Below are 15,553 nucleotides of genomic sequence, written 5' to 3' on the forward strand. Positions count from 1 at the left end.
TAAATGTCATAACTAGCTGTTTCTCTCTCTCCACTTTTAGTCATTGTTCTTTGCTGTAAGTTCATTGAGCTTTTGATGCCATTCATTACAATACTCTGGAGGTACGAGACTGAAGAAAGCATATTGTATGCTTGCCTTCATCTGCTGATGCACTGAGTGTAGAAGTAGGGACATCGTGTTACAATTTACAAATCAATCGTTAAGCTGCATTTGGAGTATTGTGTCTGTGGTTAGTCACCATGCTATAGGAAGGATGTGAGTAAGCTAGAAAGAGTGCAAAAAGGATTCAGCGGAATATTGCATGGACTAGAGAGCTTGAGTTACAAAGTGTGATTGAATAAGCTGACACAGTTTTCCCTGGAGTGAAGGAAGCTGAGGGGTGACCTTATAGAGGTGTGTAAAACTATGAAAGGTATGCTGTAGATAGGCTAGATAGTGACATTCTTCTACTGAAGTAGGGATGTCTAAAACTGGAGGGCACAGATTTAAGGTGAGAGAGAAAGGATTTATTGACGGTCCTCGGAGCAAGTTTTTCTGGACGGAGGAGGTTGGGTATATAGAAAGAGCTGCCAGAGGAGGTGGTAGAGGCAAGTACAATTGTATTGTTTAAAAGGCATTAGTATCAGCCAAAACAGGAAGGGCGTAGAGGGATGTTGCCCAAATGCAGGCAAACAGATTTAGCAGGAATGGGCAGTTTGGTTGGCATGGTTGAGTTGGGCCATGGTGCCTGTTTCTGTGTAGTAAAATTCTATCTATCAATTAATTTTAAAGAATGAGCCCATTTCTAAGGAATTAATCTAAGAATACCCTGTTTCAAGCAATGTATTAATGGCCGCTCAGCAGTGGAAAGATTAATTGGCTGATATAAATATTTCTTGTGCCTTTTAGAAAGAAGGAAAACAGAGGTATAAACTTTTGCCTTATGACTAGGGTTATACTGGGCACCATTCTGAATTGTTCAATGTATTTGATCATAACCATAGACTGAGAAGTAAAATTCGGCCGCAGTCGGCCACAGTATGTGAGATTGCAGAGCTGTGTATCAGATACTGTGGTTAGCAACACAGGGGCTCTGCATCGGACTGTCCTGTTTCCCTTCCTGTTCACTGTCTACACCTTGGACTTCAGATACAATTGGAGTCTTGCCAACTGCAGAAGCTTTTGAACAATTCGGCATTTGTGGGCTATACCAGCCAGATTTGTTAGGCTGAGTACAGAAGTGTGGCGGACAACTTTATTGAGTGGTGTTGGCTGAATCACCTGGTGCTCAACATCACTAAGACAAAAGAGTTGGTAGTGGACTTCAGGAGGGTGAAAACATGCATCAAGGAAACAGATGTGGAAGCTGTCCAGGACTACAAATACCTGGGAACTCACCTGGACAATAAACTGGACTGGACTAAAAAGAAAGGGGCTCTGTATAAGAAGGGACAGAGCTGACTGTACTTCCTGACAAGGCTCTGGTCATTCAGCATCTGCAGTACCTTGCTGCAGATATCCTTCGACTCAGTGGTGGGCAGTGTTCTATTCTACGCTGTGGTCTGCTGGGGCAGCAGGGTGAGAGCAGCTGACGCCAAGAAGATCGATAAGCTCGTCAGGAAGGCTGGTTCTGTTCTGGGGGTGGAATTGGATTCCCTGGTGGTTGTGACTGAGCGTAGGATGCTGCAGAAGCTACAGAGCATTATGGACAATCCCTCTCAATCACTCCATGACATACTGGACAAACAGAGGAGCACCTTTAGTAACAGACTGATTCCACTGAGGTGTACAACTGAACACAACAGGAGATCCTCTCTCCCTGAGGCTATAAGACTACAACTCTTCCTCCTTAAGTATTGAAGTATGTGGTTTTATTGCACATCTGTATTTTTCACTATTACTTTTTAATGCACACTTCGATTTCTTTTTCATACTTCAATCCTTAGATTTTGTATTTTGAAGTATATATTTCTGACTGAGCAACCTTACAACAATAATTTCCTTTGGGATAAGTAAAGTTTTATCTTATCTTATCTAAAATTTCACATTACAAATTCTGAAATAGAGTTCAATAAACCAGATAATATTTGGTCTGTTGCCAGACTGAGGCAAAAACTCAGTCAGCTAACTAATTACGCACTTTTTTCTGCTGAAAATTTCTAATAAATTATAAGTTCAGCCATAAGGATACGTAACAAAACTTTTGGAGAATGGCTGAGGTGACAATACGTGTAACTTGTGAATAGCACCTACAGCATCAGAGCTAATACTGAAGATTATTTCAGGGTCTGTTGAAATACATCATTCAATCCCACTGTCTCTCGGCTTTGTATCAAGGTCTATCAAATAGCAAAGGACAATTATTAGGCAATTTCATAATATGGGGTTTGCACTTGTACAAATGTTGATGCAAGACTGGTTCTTAACAGGGATCCATTTGTGCCAGAGCTGAATCCGGAAGTTTTATTTCATGGATGCTTACAACACTAAAGTCCATTCAACTCAACAGAGCAAATTCCATTGGAATCAGTGTCTCTTTCTTTATTTTACTCTAGCACTACAACTTATTCTCTCTCGTGCACTCATCAACAATCATTTAATAGTTTTGGCACTTAGCTACATTAAGGGATAATTTACAGTAATCAGACCACTTATGGGATGTAGAAGGGTATCAGAGCAGCCAGTGGAAACTCAAGTGGTCAGAGGGATAATATTTAAGCTGCACAAACACAGCAACCAATATCATCATTGAACCTGGGTCCCTAGAACTGTGAAACAGCATCATAATTGCTGGTCCATCACACTGTCTGGTTCCCTTTTGTATTACTTCAGGTTTTATACTTGAATTGGAGTTTGAGTATACTTTAGGAGTTGTACTTTAGTGGTGTTGAGAGAGGTCCATATTCTAACAGGACTAAGTAAGCCTTTTCCCAGTTTTTTACCATGGCTCAGAAATTCAGCTGAACGAGCCTCATAAATACTTGTGACTATAGGAGCATATTGATTGCTAGGTATCGTGCAGTAAATGATTCACCTGTGGATGCGTTGCTCCCATTCTATGTACAGGATTGTGATGGAATTTCTTTTTGCTTGCTCAGTTGCAACAACACTCAAAAAGCTATAATATTCAGCAAAAAATTGGCTGTTCTATATGGTCTATCACATTAAATATTCATTCTCTCCACTCCCTGCATATAAAGGATACTGTGTATCATCTAGAAAATGTTTAAGCCACTTAAACAGCACCTGATTAGTGGTGAACCCACAGAAAGTCCATGGTGGGGACTCAGCATTAGTAATGCCATTCAATAATAAAGAAAGGTAGTTGGGCCTTGGCTTGTTAGAGATTGTGATTATTGTCGAAGCCCAGTGAGCCATTAAAATAATGTTGCTAAGTCTGAAGGCAGAATACTCAATGGCAACAACTGATACAAATTTTAAGATTAGCCTTCTTTTAACTAAATTGATAATCTGGTTGAATTTAAATTTGGATTTGTTTTTTTAAATCTTCCTAATTTCATATATGACAAGGAATCCTAAATGTTAGTGTTCAGGTTTTTGGAAGAATGAACCCCTCTGCTGAATTCTTGTAGGCATAAGAGAGACTGTCGATGCTGGAAATCTGGAGCAAAACAAATAAAATGCTGGAGGAGCTCTGCAAGTCATGCAGCATTTATGGATGGAAATGATCAATAAAAGTTTGGCCTGATACATCAACTGTTCATTTCCCTCCAAACATGCTGCCTGATAGTTTGTGTGTAAACTGACTGTGTAACTTATTTAAAAAGGACATCACAAAATAAATTAACCTGGCATTGATACTGTGGTTTCCTTGAAATACATGTAAAAATAATAAAATAGTCTTGATATTTTGCAGATCAGTAACTTCATTGATGGACTCACCAGCCAAGACTAACTCTCTGGAAAAAAAGCTGCTGTTAAAGAATAAAGAATTACTGGAGTCACAGGACACATGTCATAAGGTATTTGGGGACAAAATATATAGGGATTTTTATAACTTATTTTCTCATAAATAATATGGTAAGTTTCATGTACTATCTTTATTAACAGCATTACCATTGTTTGTTTCTTTTGTTCCTCACAGATCTTGTCTAATATTGGTAGATTGTAAATTTCTGAAGCGATCTTTGTGTGATTTGTTTGATGTACATATTTGTAAATATTATGTTGCATTTTATTGTAAAAACAGAGTGATCTATTATTTCACAATTGGATCTAATTACCACAGCAATTCCTGCACTGTTTTGTTAACATCTGCGCAGATTTTGCCAATGGTTTCTATGCCCGATACTGCTGTTGAACTTATTTTGTCTTACAAAATGCAAAACCAAAGTTAAAAAGATGTAAAAATTCAACAATTAACTAATTATTGTATGTTTTGATTCTTTGAGGTTGGACAAATTCATTGATATTTTAGCATTGTCCTAAATATAGTATAAAACCATAGAGCTATAAACTGATATTTTACTTCACTGTGTATTACTTCAAAAATTCAAACTCGTTAGCACCTACTATCTATTTGAAGAGAACTACTAAAGAAGAAAACTAAATGTTAGTTTTTAGAAACTAAGCTCAAATTGTAGTTGCAGCTGGACTATTCCTCAGCGCAATCAGACGATTATAATTTGGAATGCGACCAGCATTTATTTATTTGGAAAATAATGGCAAAATCTCAACTCCCTAATCTATTGACCTCTAGCCAGTCAAATAAAATAAGAAAAGCTAAATGATTCTAAGAGCTCTGCAGGGAAAGAACAGGAAATCTGGAAATAATTATCAGGTCTGGCAAGAGCAGTGAACAGAAGTAATTCCTGATATATCCTACAGAAATGTTTTGATGACAGAAGTGATCAAAATTAAAAGGGTTAATATCAAAATTAATAAGGTTTATTTGTATAATAAATGAAGAAGTAGTATTTCTGGTGACAGATATCAGAACAGGTTGAGTTAAGATGATAATGAAAAGAAACTGAGCTGACACAAGGGCATGAAGAGAATTTCAATTGTATATTGTTATGACTGCCTGAGAGTGACAAATGGGAATTGAATAATTACCTGAAGAATACAATTAGTAGCGTTATCGTGATAGATCACAGCACTTTCCAAAGATTAGGACATTTATAATAGGTTGAATAAGTCTTTTCTAGTATCTTAAGCTACAATATAAATAAGTTTTGGTGCTTTGGAGGGAAGCACGGAAGAACATTTGACTATCTAGGACAGAAAAAAAAACATTCTATATGGCAGAAGAAAATTGAAAGAATATTTCTGAATCTAGAGACATCTGTAATCATAAAAGAATTTGTTTCTTGGAAATAAAACTTGAGGCTTCACATCAGGTATTCATTCATTTACACTTATTCAGGAAAATCTTGTACACTGCAGGAAACTTGCTTGATCTGGTCTTTGTGTGCATGTAAAATCATACAAAGGAATGGTGTAGGTTTTCTGTGAAAATATCAAACATTTACTGATCATAAGACATAAGAGCAGAATTAGGCCCTTCGACCCATTGAGTCTGATCCGCCATTTCATCATTGTTGATCTATTAACCCTCTCAACCCACTTCTCCTGTCTTCCCTCCATTACCTCTGATGCCTTAACTAATCAAGAATCAATCAACCTCTGCTTTAAATGTACTAAATGATTTGGCCTTCAAAACCATTAATGGCAATGAATTCCACAGATTTACCACTGTCTGGCTGAAGACATTCCTCCTAATCTATGTTCTAAATGGACATCCCTCTATTCTGAGGCTTTGCCCTCTGGTCCTAGACTCACCCACTATAGGACACATCCTCTCCAAATCTACTCTATTGAGGCCGTTCAACATTTGATAGCTTTCAATGAAATTCCCCCTTATTCTTCTAAACTCCTGTGAGTACAGTTCCAGAGCCATCAAGCCCTCCTTATGTTAACATTTCATTCCTGAAATCATTCTCGTGAACCTCCTCTGGACCATCTCCATGCCAGCACACCTTTTCGTAAAGGGCTCAAAACTACTCATAATAATCTGTGTGATTTGACCAGAGAACATAGAAATCTACAACACATTACAGGCCCTTCGGCCCACAATGTTGTGCCAACCATGTAACCTACTCTAGAAACTGCCTAGAATTTCCCTACTGCATAGCCCACTATCTTTCTAAGCTAAGAGTCTCTTAAAAGGCCCTATTGTATCCACCTCTACCACTGTCTCTGCAGTGCATTCCATGCACCCACCACTCACTGTGTGACCAATGCCTTATAAAGGCCTGAGCATCATATCCTCGCTTTTATATTCTAGTCCTCTTGAAATGGATACTAACATTGCATTTGCCTTCCTTACCACTGACTCAACCTGCAAGTTAACTTTTAGGGAATCCTGCACAAGGACTCCCAGGTCCCTTTGTACTTGATTTTTGAATATTTCTCCCCATTCAGAAAATAGTCTATGCCCTGATTCCTTCTATCAAAGTGCTTGACCATTACTTCCCTACACTATATTCCTTCTGCCACTTCTTCGCCTATTCTCTCAGTCTGTCTACGTCCTTCTGAAGACTCTCTGCTTCCTCAACACTACCTATCCCTCCACCTATCTTTGTATCATCCACAAACCTGGCCACAAAGTCATCAATTCCATCATAAATCATTGACATGTATGTGAAAAGAAGAGGTCCCAATACTGTTTACCGACAGCCAACCAGAAAAAGGCCCTCATTATTCTCACTCATTTCCACCTTTCAGTCAACCAATCTTCTATCCATGTTAGCATTTTAATTGTAATACCATGGGCTCTTATCTTGTTCAGCAGCCTCATGTGTGGCACCTTATCAAAGGCCTTCTGAACATCTCCTTTGTCTATCCTGCTTGTTATTTCCTCAAAGAATTCCAACAAAGTTGCCAGGCAAGATTTCCCCTTAAGGAAACCATGCTGACTTTGGCCTATTTTATCATGCACCTCCAAGTCCCCTGTAACCTCGTCAGGTCAAGTGGCCGATAATCTCCTTTCTTCTGTCTCCTTCCCTTATTAAAGAGTGGAGTGGCATTTGAAATTTTCCAGCCTTCTAGAACCACTTCAGAATTTCATGATTCTTGAAAGATCTTTACTAATGCTTCCACAATCTCTTCAGCTACCTCCTTCAGAACCCTGGGGTGTAGTCCATCTGGTCCAGGTGACTTATCTACCTTCAGACCTTTCAGCTTTCCAAGCACCTTCTCCTTAGTAATAACAACTGTGCTCACTTATGCCCCCTGACACTTTTGAATTTCTGGCATACTACTAGTGTCTTCCACGGTGAAGATTGACATAAAATACTTAATAAGTTTGTCTGCCATTTTTGGGCCCCTATTACTACCTGTCTTCATTTTCCAGTGCTCCAATATCCACTCTTGCCTCTCTTTTGCTCTTCATGTACCTGAAAAACAGTTTTGGTAGCTTCTTGATATTTTTGGATAGCTTACCTTCATATTTAATATTTTCTCTCCTTATGGCTTTTTAGTTGCCTTCTGTTGGTTTTTAAATGCTTCCCAGTCCTTTAAACTCCCTACTATTTTTTGCTATATTATATGTCTTGTCTTTAGCTTTTCTGCTCTGTTTGACTTTCCTTGTCAGCCACGACTGAGTCATCCTCCCTTTGAATACTTCTTCATCTTTGGGATGTATCTGTGCTTTCTAAACTGCCCCAGAAACTCCACTCATCTCTGTTCTGTTTGTCCTCTCCTCGCTCATGCCTCCGTAATTCCCTTTACCTTCAGTTTCTCCCTCTCAAACTGCAAGGTGAATTCTATCATATTATGATCACAGCTTCTCAAAGTTCCTTTACCTTAAGCTCCCTAATCAAACCTGGTTCATTACACAACACCCAGTCCAGAATTGACTTTCTCCTTTTTTTCTTTTAGCGTGTCGCACCAGACAGTCAGCCATTCTTGTCTGGCACGTGGTGTCAAGATTGGTCTCCTTTCGGATTAACCGGGTCACGATATGAACGTTCCTGACTCGACCCTTTTTTTTTTACGAGGCCGAGTGGCTAGCTCGATGCCCAACCCAGCACAGATGGGAAGCGTGCTCGGGGGGGTGGCCCGACTTGGATTCGAACTCGGGAGCCTTCGTTCTGCAGTCCGGCGCTGATGCCACTGCGCCACCAGCCGGCCGACTTTCTCCTAATACTTTAAAAAGCCATCTCATGGACATTCTACAAATTCCCTCTCTTGGGATCCAGCACCAACCTGATTTTCCCAATTTACCTGCATATTGAAACCCACATAACTATCCTAACATTGTTCTTTTTATATAGTATGCCTTTTCTATCTCCCAGTGTAATTTATATTCCACATCCTGACTACCATTTGGAGGCCTGTGCATTTTCTTAACTCTACCCACAAGGATTTTACATCTTCTAATCCTATGTCACCTCTTTCTAAGATTTTGATTTTATTATTTACCTACAGAGCCAGTCCACACCCTCTGTCTACCTGCTTTCCTTTTGATACTATGTGTATCCTTGGATGTTAAGCTCCCAATTATAATCTTCTTTCAGCCACGACTCAGTGATGCCCAGACGTCATAACTGCCAATCTCTAAACTGTGCCATAAAAGCAACTACCTTATTCCATACACTGTGTGTATTCAAACAGAACACCTTCAGTCCGAGATTCATCACCGTTTTCAGTATTGCCCTCATGTTACCAAAGACCATAAGATATAGGAGCAGAATTAGGCCATTTGGCCCGAAGAGTCTGCTCTGCCATTCAATCATGGCCTGATCCAATTCTTCTAGTCATCCCCACTCCTCTGCCATCTCCCCGTTCCCTTTGATGCCCTGGCTAATCAAGAACCTATCTATCTCTGCCTTAAATGCATCCGATGACTTGGCCGCCACAACCGCTCGTGGCAACAAATTCTACAGGTTTACCACCCTCTGACTAAAGTAATTTCTCTGCATTTCTGTTCCAAATGGATGTCCTTCAATCCTGAAGTCGTGCCCTCTTGTCCTAGACTCCCTACCATGGGAAATAATCTCTTCAGGCCTTTTGACATTCGGAATGTTTCAATGAGATCCCCTCATTCTCCTGAACTCCAGGGAATACAGCCCAAGAGCTGCCAGACATTCCTCATACAGTCACCCTTTCATTCCTGAAATCATTCTCGTGAACCTTCTCTGAACCCTCTTTAATGTCAGTATATCCTTTCGAAAATAAGGAGCCCAAAACTGCACACAATACTCCAGGTGTGGTCTCCCGAGTGCCTTATAGAGCCTCAACATCACATCCCTGCTCTTATATTCTATACCTCTGGAAATGAATGCCAACATTGCATTCGCCTTCATCATCACCGACTCAACCTGGAGGTTAACCTTTAGGGTATCCTGCACAAGGACTCCCAAGTCCCCTTGCATCTCTGCATTTTGAATTCTCTCCCCATCTAAATAATAGTCTGCCCATTTATTTCTTCCACCAAAGTGCATGACCATACACTTTCCAACATTGCATTTCATTTGCCACTTCTTTGCCTATTCCCCTAAAGTCTCTCCACAGGCCACAACATAATACCTGCCAATCTATAGCTGAATTTCAAGTTCACCCATTTTATTTCTTATGCAGTGTGCATTCAAATATAACTTTCAGTCCAGTACTGCACCACGCCTCTATTGCCCTGTAACTCATACCACTGGCTGTGATTATGCCTCATCTCCTGCCTGTCCTTTCTATCATCTCTGTTGCACGCTATCTTTGATTTATTTCTGTTTTCCCCTTCCTCAGCCCTATCACTCCGGATCCCATCTCCCTGCCAAATTAGTTTAAACCGTCCCGAATGCTCTATTAAACCTGCCTGTTACACTTCAACTCAACCCACCGACTCTAATTTTGTTCTGTCTTCTGCCTGTTTTTCGTCACAGTCTCAATACACCTGCATCTACTTATCTACTAATTGCCCCATCCTCAGCCCTGTCACTCCAATTCCCTTGCCAAATTAGTTTAAACTCTCCCCAACAGCCCTAGCGTACCTGCCCATAAGGATATTAGTCCCCCTCGGGTTCAGGTGCAACTCGTCCCCTTTGTACAGGTCATACCATCTCCAGAAGAGATCCCAAATCAAAGTACATGATCAAAGTATCATTATTGTATAGCAATATTTTGGTGAAAATTAGCAACACAGGTAAAATAATGATAACTTTTCTCTTCAATTTTCCTCTGCAGTACCTATTAACTTTAATATGAAATAGCTAGTTACTATTAAACCTGAAATGTTGTTATATCTGGATTGAACCAGAAGTTTAAGATTCATCTATGTAAGTGATACCAAATGATGACTTTATTTGATGTTTTAAAATGTTTCTCTTTCAGATGGATCAAGAAGTCACACATTTGCATCGAAAAGTCTGTGAGCTAGAAACAGCTCTTGAGCAAAAGGATGTGGAGCTTCAGGCATCTGAATCCCAGAAGTCAATCCTGGAGCAGGACTTGGCAACGTATATTACAGAATGTAGTGTAAGTACCAGCATCCATTATAGGATCACGTCTGTCAATGTTGTTTAGATTGTTTTCAGGTTTCAGAACACATGGCCCTGGTAGTTTGTTTACCCCTCATTTGCTCTACCTTGAGTGAAATGATAACTGAACTATGATCACATTCCAGCTTACTGTCCTTTTCCCTGTATTGGTTAAAACTCTTTGCAGAAGTGTTTTCTAGCTTTGCTGTTGAAAGGTCTGACTCTAATTTTTTGGTGATACCCTTCATTTCATGACTAGCAGGAATCTAGTCCGTTACTTGTAAAAACACCACCTCCTTCTCCACCACATCCGCTCTCAGGATGAGGCTTTTCATTCCAGAACGAAGAAGTCCTCCTCCTTCAAAGAAAGGGGGCTTCCCTTCCTCCACCATCAACGATGCCCTCAACCATTTCTCTTCCATTTCATGCATGTCTGCTCTCACCCCATCCTCCCGCCACCCTACCAGGGATAGGGTTCCTCTTGTCCTCATCCACCAGCCTCTGCATCCAACACATAATTCTCTACAACTTCTGCCATCTCCAAAGGGACCCACCACCGTGCACATCTTTCCCTCCTCCCACCCCCACTTTCTGCTTTCCGCAGGGATCGCTCCCTATACGACTCATCCCTCCCCACTGATCTCCCTCCTGACACTTATCCTTGCAAGTGGAACAAGTGCTACTTCTCCTCCCTCAGTACCATTCATGGCCACAAACAGTTCTTCTAGGTGAGGCGACACTACTATCTGAGTGGGATTTCCTAGTGGCCACCCATTTTAATTCCACTTCCCATTCTCATTCAGATATGTCTATTCATGGTCTCCTCCTCTGTCATGATGAGGCCACACTTAAGGCTGATTTATTCTTGTGCGTCAACTCGATGCCGTAACCTACGCAAGTGGCCTACGCACGTTGTGAGCATTTATACTTGTGTGTTGGTGTGTCTGCATCGCTCTGCAATTCGGACACGTTGCGCCTATGCTAGGCTTCATGGTCATGGTAGTCTTTCTCGGGGTAAACAAGAAACGAGCGCCTTTTTTCGTAAAAGCGAAATATGTCCTCCATAATTTCGGAGGTCTGTAAAGCTTTATGGAAAGCATTGCAGCCAGAGTTCCTTCCCTGCCCTTCAGTCGGCCAATGGGAAGCTATTGCAGTGTAGGAGGAAATGCGATGCTACCAAGCGGACCAATCACAGTTGTTGCGTTCTGTGTTGCTGCGACGCGCAGTTACATTTTGGGAGAGGTGTGCGTCAGGCTACGGCATAGGGATCTGCATAGGCACTGCGTAGGGTTCGCGGCGACACCGTACCTATGGTGTCGAATTGATGCAGAAGTATAGATCACCCTTTAGGTGGGACCTTATAGTCTGTATGGGTTGCTTCCAAGCTGATGGCATGAACATCGATTTCTCGAACTTCTGGTAAATTCCACCAATCAACTTCCCAGCTCTTTACTTAATCCCTCCCCCTTCAGGTTTCACCTATCACTTTGTATTCCTCTCTCCCTTCCCCCCAACCTTTTAAATCTACTCCTCAGCTTTTTTCTCTAGTCCTGCCGAAGGGTCTTGGCCTGAAACGTCAACTGTACTTTTTTCCATAGGTGCTGCCTGGCCTGCTGAGTTCCTCCAGCATTTTGTGTGTGCTGCTTGGATTTCCAGCATCTGTAGATTTTCTTTTGTTTGTAGTAGGAATCTCTAACGTTTATCCAGCCTTTTAATATCATGAAAACTTTGATCTTTGTTTTGTGTTAATTCATTCTTCTAATATCTCCATTTCATTTAATGTAGTGCTCAATGCAGTGTTTATATGCCTGGCTTTCAAATCTATCTTCTAAAATATTTATGAGAACTGTGATGCATGTAGTCCACCCCTCCCACATGATTTCCATCATTGGTGTGTGCAGTTCTGTTGCGATGGGGCTGTACACAGTCTGACTTCACTCTTCCTGGAAGCTGTCAGGGCGCAACTTGGTGTTCATTGATATGTACTCTGACTGCCGCTTAATGAGACTGCGCCCATGTCTTTAATGTTTCTGCAGTGTGGAATTTGGTAAGATCATACCTAACATTGTGTCACCCTCTCCTCTTTTGCCTCTTATAAAATTATAATTTCACCTCTTCGTTTTCTTTTTCTTTGCCTAAAGTAAGTGATCATATTTGAAAGTGCATGAAGAAATGTCTATGGTAAACAGAATGTGTTGCAATGTGAATAAATTCCCAGATACATAATATGCAGAACTTCAAAACACATGTTTTTGACCTGTGCCATCTCATTTTATTCTTTGCTGAAATAAAACTGAAAATGCTTCATTACTGTTATTTTGCTTGTTGAAAATTTAGCCAATTAATTGTCTGTTTATGACTATTCTGTGGACAACTGAATAAGAATGTACCAAGCTTTGTTCAACTCGTTTCTCTTTTGTTTGCCTTTATTTCTAAAGGACCTAAAGGATTGAAATTCTGTCTTTCAAATCATTTTGTTTGACCAAGCCTTTACAAGCCTGTACTGATCCTGTATGTCTCTACAACAAACTGTCCCTCTGCTCTGATTTGTAGGAATGTCTCCAATTAATGGTTTTTCTCTCGACTTGGAGCCAAATGGGGTCATTTATAGCTGAGATGTTCATTTGGCACAGTCCTACTCTGCATGAACTTCCAAAATCTGCGTTTAGATAATTTATACTTCTATTTATGACATTATATTATTTATATTTTATTTTTCAGCCTTTTATAAACATCTTTTAAGATTACACAGAGAAACTTGCATTGAGAAAAACAATGAATAAAATGTTTAATATTATTAAATGCTTACTAACTGAAGTTTATATAAACTTCCGCAAGTGGGAGCACCCATCCTCTTCCACTGACCTCCCACTCAGTTCAAACTCACAACTTCATACCCAGATTGCTGCCACTCCAGCCAGATAGGTTACATGCTAGTTTGAGCAAGAGTTGTGGCTCTTACAGTTTTAAAAGTTCTAAATTGAATGCCATGTGCAAGTTAAGTTTCATGTCTATTCATGATCTCATCCAATACTTAGCAGTAAATTCCCATTTTTACTGTTGACAGCTGAGGTTTCAGTGCCTAAACCGTGGAATTTTCTTCTTAATCTTGCTTTCTCTGCATTTTTTCCTCCTAGGAAGATCATTAAAACCCATGTTTTGTTCACCTTTCCAAATATCTTCTTGTGTGAATAAATGCTAGATTTTGTCTGGTAATCCCTTTTCAAATTGTCTTGGAATACTACACTGGAATAAAGTGGAGATTGATAAGTATTGATTAGTAAGGGTGTCAGAGGTTATGGGGAGAAGGCAGGAGCATGGAGTTGAAAGGGAAAATAAATTAGCCATGATCGAACGTTAGAGCAGACTTGGTGGGTCGAGTAGTCTAATTCTGCTCCTATGTCTAATGGTCTATAAAGCTGCTCTATAAATAAAAGTTATAGAGGAGTGAAGTTGAAAATCTTGCTGAGAAGTGCCACACCAACCTCTTACTCATTGTCAACAAGACCAAGGAGCTGATTTTATTGACTTCAGGAGGAGGAAACCAGAGGTTCATGAACCAGTTCACAGGAAATCAGAGGTGAAGAGGGTCAGCAATGTTAAATTCTTCGGTGTTATCATTTCAGAGGACCTGTCCTGGGCCCAGCTCATAAGTGTAAATATGAAGAAAACATGGCAGTACCTCTACTTGCTTAGAAATTTGTGAAGATTTGGCACAACATCCTTAACTTTGACTAACTTCTGTAGATGTGTGTTAGAGGGTGTATTAACTGGCTGCGTCACAGCCTGGTGTGGAATGTAGTGGATATGGCCCAAACCATCAAGGGAAAAGCCCTCCTCACCATTGAGTGCATCTACAAGGAGCATTGTCCTAGGAAAGCAGCATCTATCATTAAGGACTCCACCACCCACGTCACGCTTTCTTCTCGCTGCTGCCATCAGGAGGCAGGTACAGCAGCCTCAGGACTCACACCACCAGGTTCAGGAACAGTTATTACCACTCAACTATCAGGCTCTTGAACCAGAGGGGATAAGTGCACCTCATTGCCCCATCTCTGAACTGTTCCCACAACCTGTGAACTCACTTCAAGGACTCTTCATCTCATGTTGTCGATAGTTATTGCTTATTAATTTATTATTTTTATTTCCTTGTTTTCTCTTTCTTTTTGTATTTGTATAGTTTGTTGTCTTTTGCACATTGGATGTCTACCCTGTTTATGCCATCTTTCATTGATTCTGTTGTGGTTATTGGATATATTGAGTATGCCCACAAGGAAATGAATCTCAAGGTTAGATATGGTGACGTATTTACTTTGAACTTTGAACTTTTACTCTTAAGGTAAAATCCCTTCTACATTCTATTTTAAGTTAAAATGTGTTGTACTATTGCATATTTATAAATGACTCATCTAGCTGTGTGTTTTAGCATGAATTGTATTTGTATCATTGCTGACTGGCACATTTTGACTTAAAATAGACTGAATTATTTTATTTTTAGTGTAGCTTCCCATTTGCTTTCCTTTGGAGCGATTTGGCCGAACATTATAAAGACACAGTAAGATTACTATAATAATGAAACGTTAGCTTTGATTTCTCTCTCTGAATTCTCATTGCAGATGTTCATATCAGGTCTCTTTTTTTTTGGTACAGCCCTGGCTGTATAAATCAACTCACTGATCGTTTTCATATATGAACTGAAAGATTAATTATAGTCTATTTAAAAGTGGGAGTGGGAAGAAACTATCACAGCAGCTATCCTCAGTTTACAACAGAATTTTCCCAAAATCTATTGACATTCCATTGAGAGCAGAAACAGGAATCTATCTATTTGCTTTTTTATAATACAAAACTGTTAAGGCCAGAGGACATTCTCTTGAATAACTGAGAACACACCTAGGAAGTGATCCAGGAAACTTCTTGCCTACGTTATGTCATTACATGCCATGTCATAACCTTAAGCTAAATTTGATAATATTTGGTTTTCATATTTGAAAGAAATATCATAGATGATCCACAAAAATTAATGACCCATTTTGTACCAACCTGGCATTCAGAATTGAAATGGTAGTTCAAATTTCCTA

At 40.0% G+C, this 15,553-nt stretch overlaps 1 protein-coding gene across 7 annotated transcripts in view; it reads left to right on the forward strand.

Annotated features, from left to right (window-relative positions):
- cita (citron rho-interacting serine/threonine kinase a) overlaps positions 1-15,553 on the forward strand; it is a 228,091-nt gene that overhangs the window by 94,919 nt on the left and 117,619 nt on the right. For all 7 annotated transcript variants that reach the window (XM_063034066.1, XM_063034067.1, XM_063034065.1 and 4 more), the window contains exons 11-12: positions 3,857-3,962; positions 10,327-10,470. In XM_063034066.1, coding sequence (XP_062890136.1) covers positions 3,857-3,962; positions 10,327-10,470 — 250 coding nt within the window. The remainder of the gene's footprint in view (positions 1-3,856; positions 3,963-10,326; positions 10,471-15,553) is intronic.

Source organism: Mobula hypostoma, chromosome 27, assembly GCF_963921235.1.
Source record: "Mobula hypostoma chromosome 27, sMobHyp1.1, whole genome shotgun sequence".
Taxonomy (NCBI): domain Eukaryota; kingdom Metazoa; phylum Chordata; class Chondrichthyes; order Myliobatiformes; family Myliobatidae; genus Mobula; species Mobula hypostoma.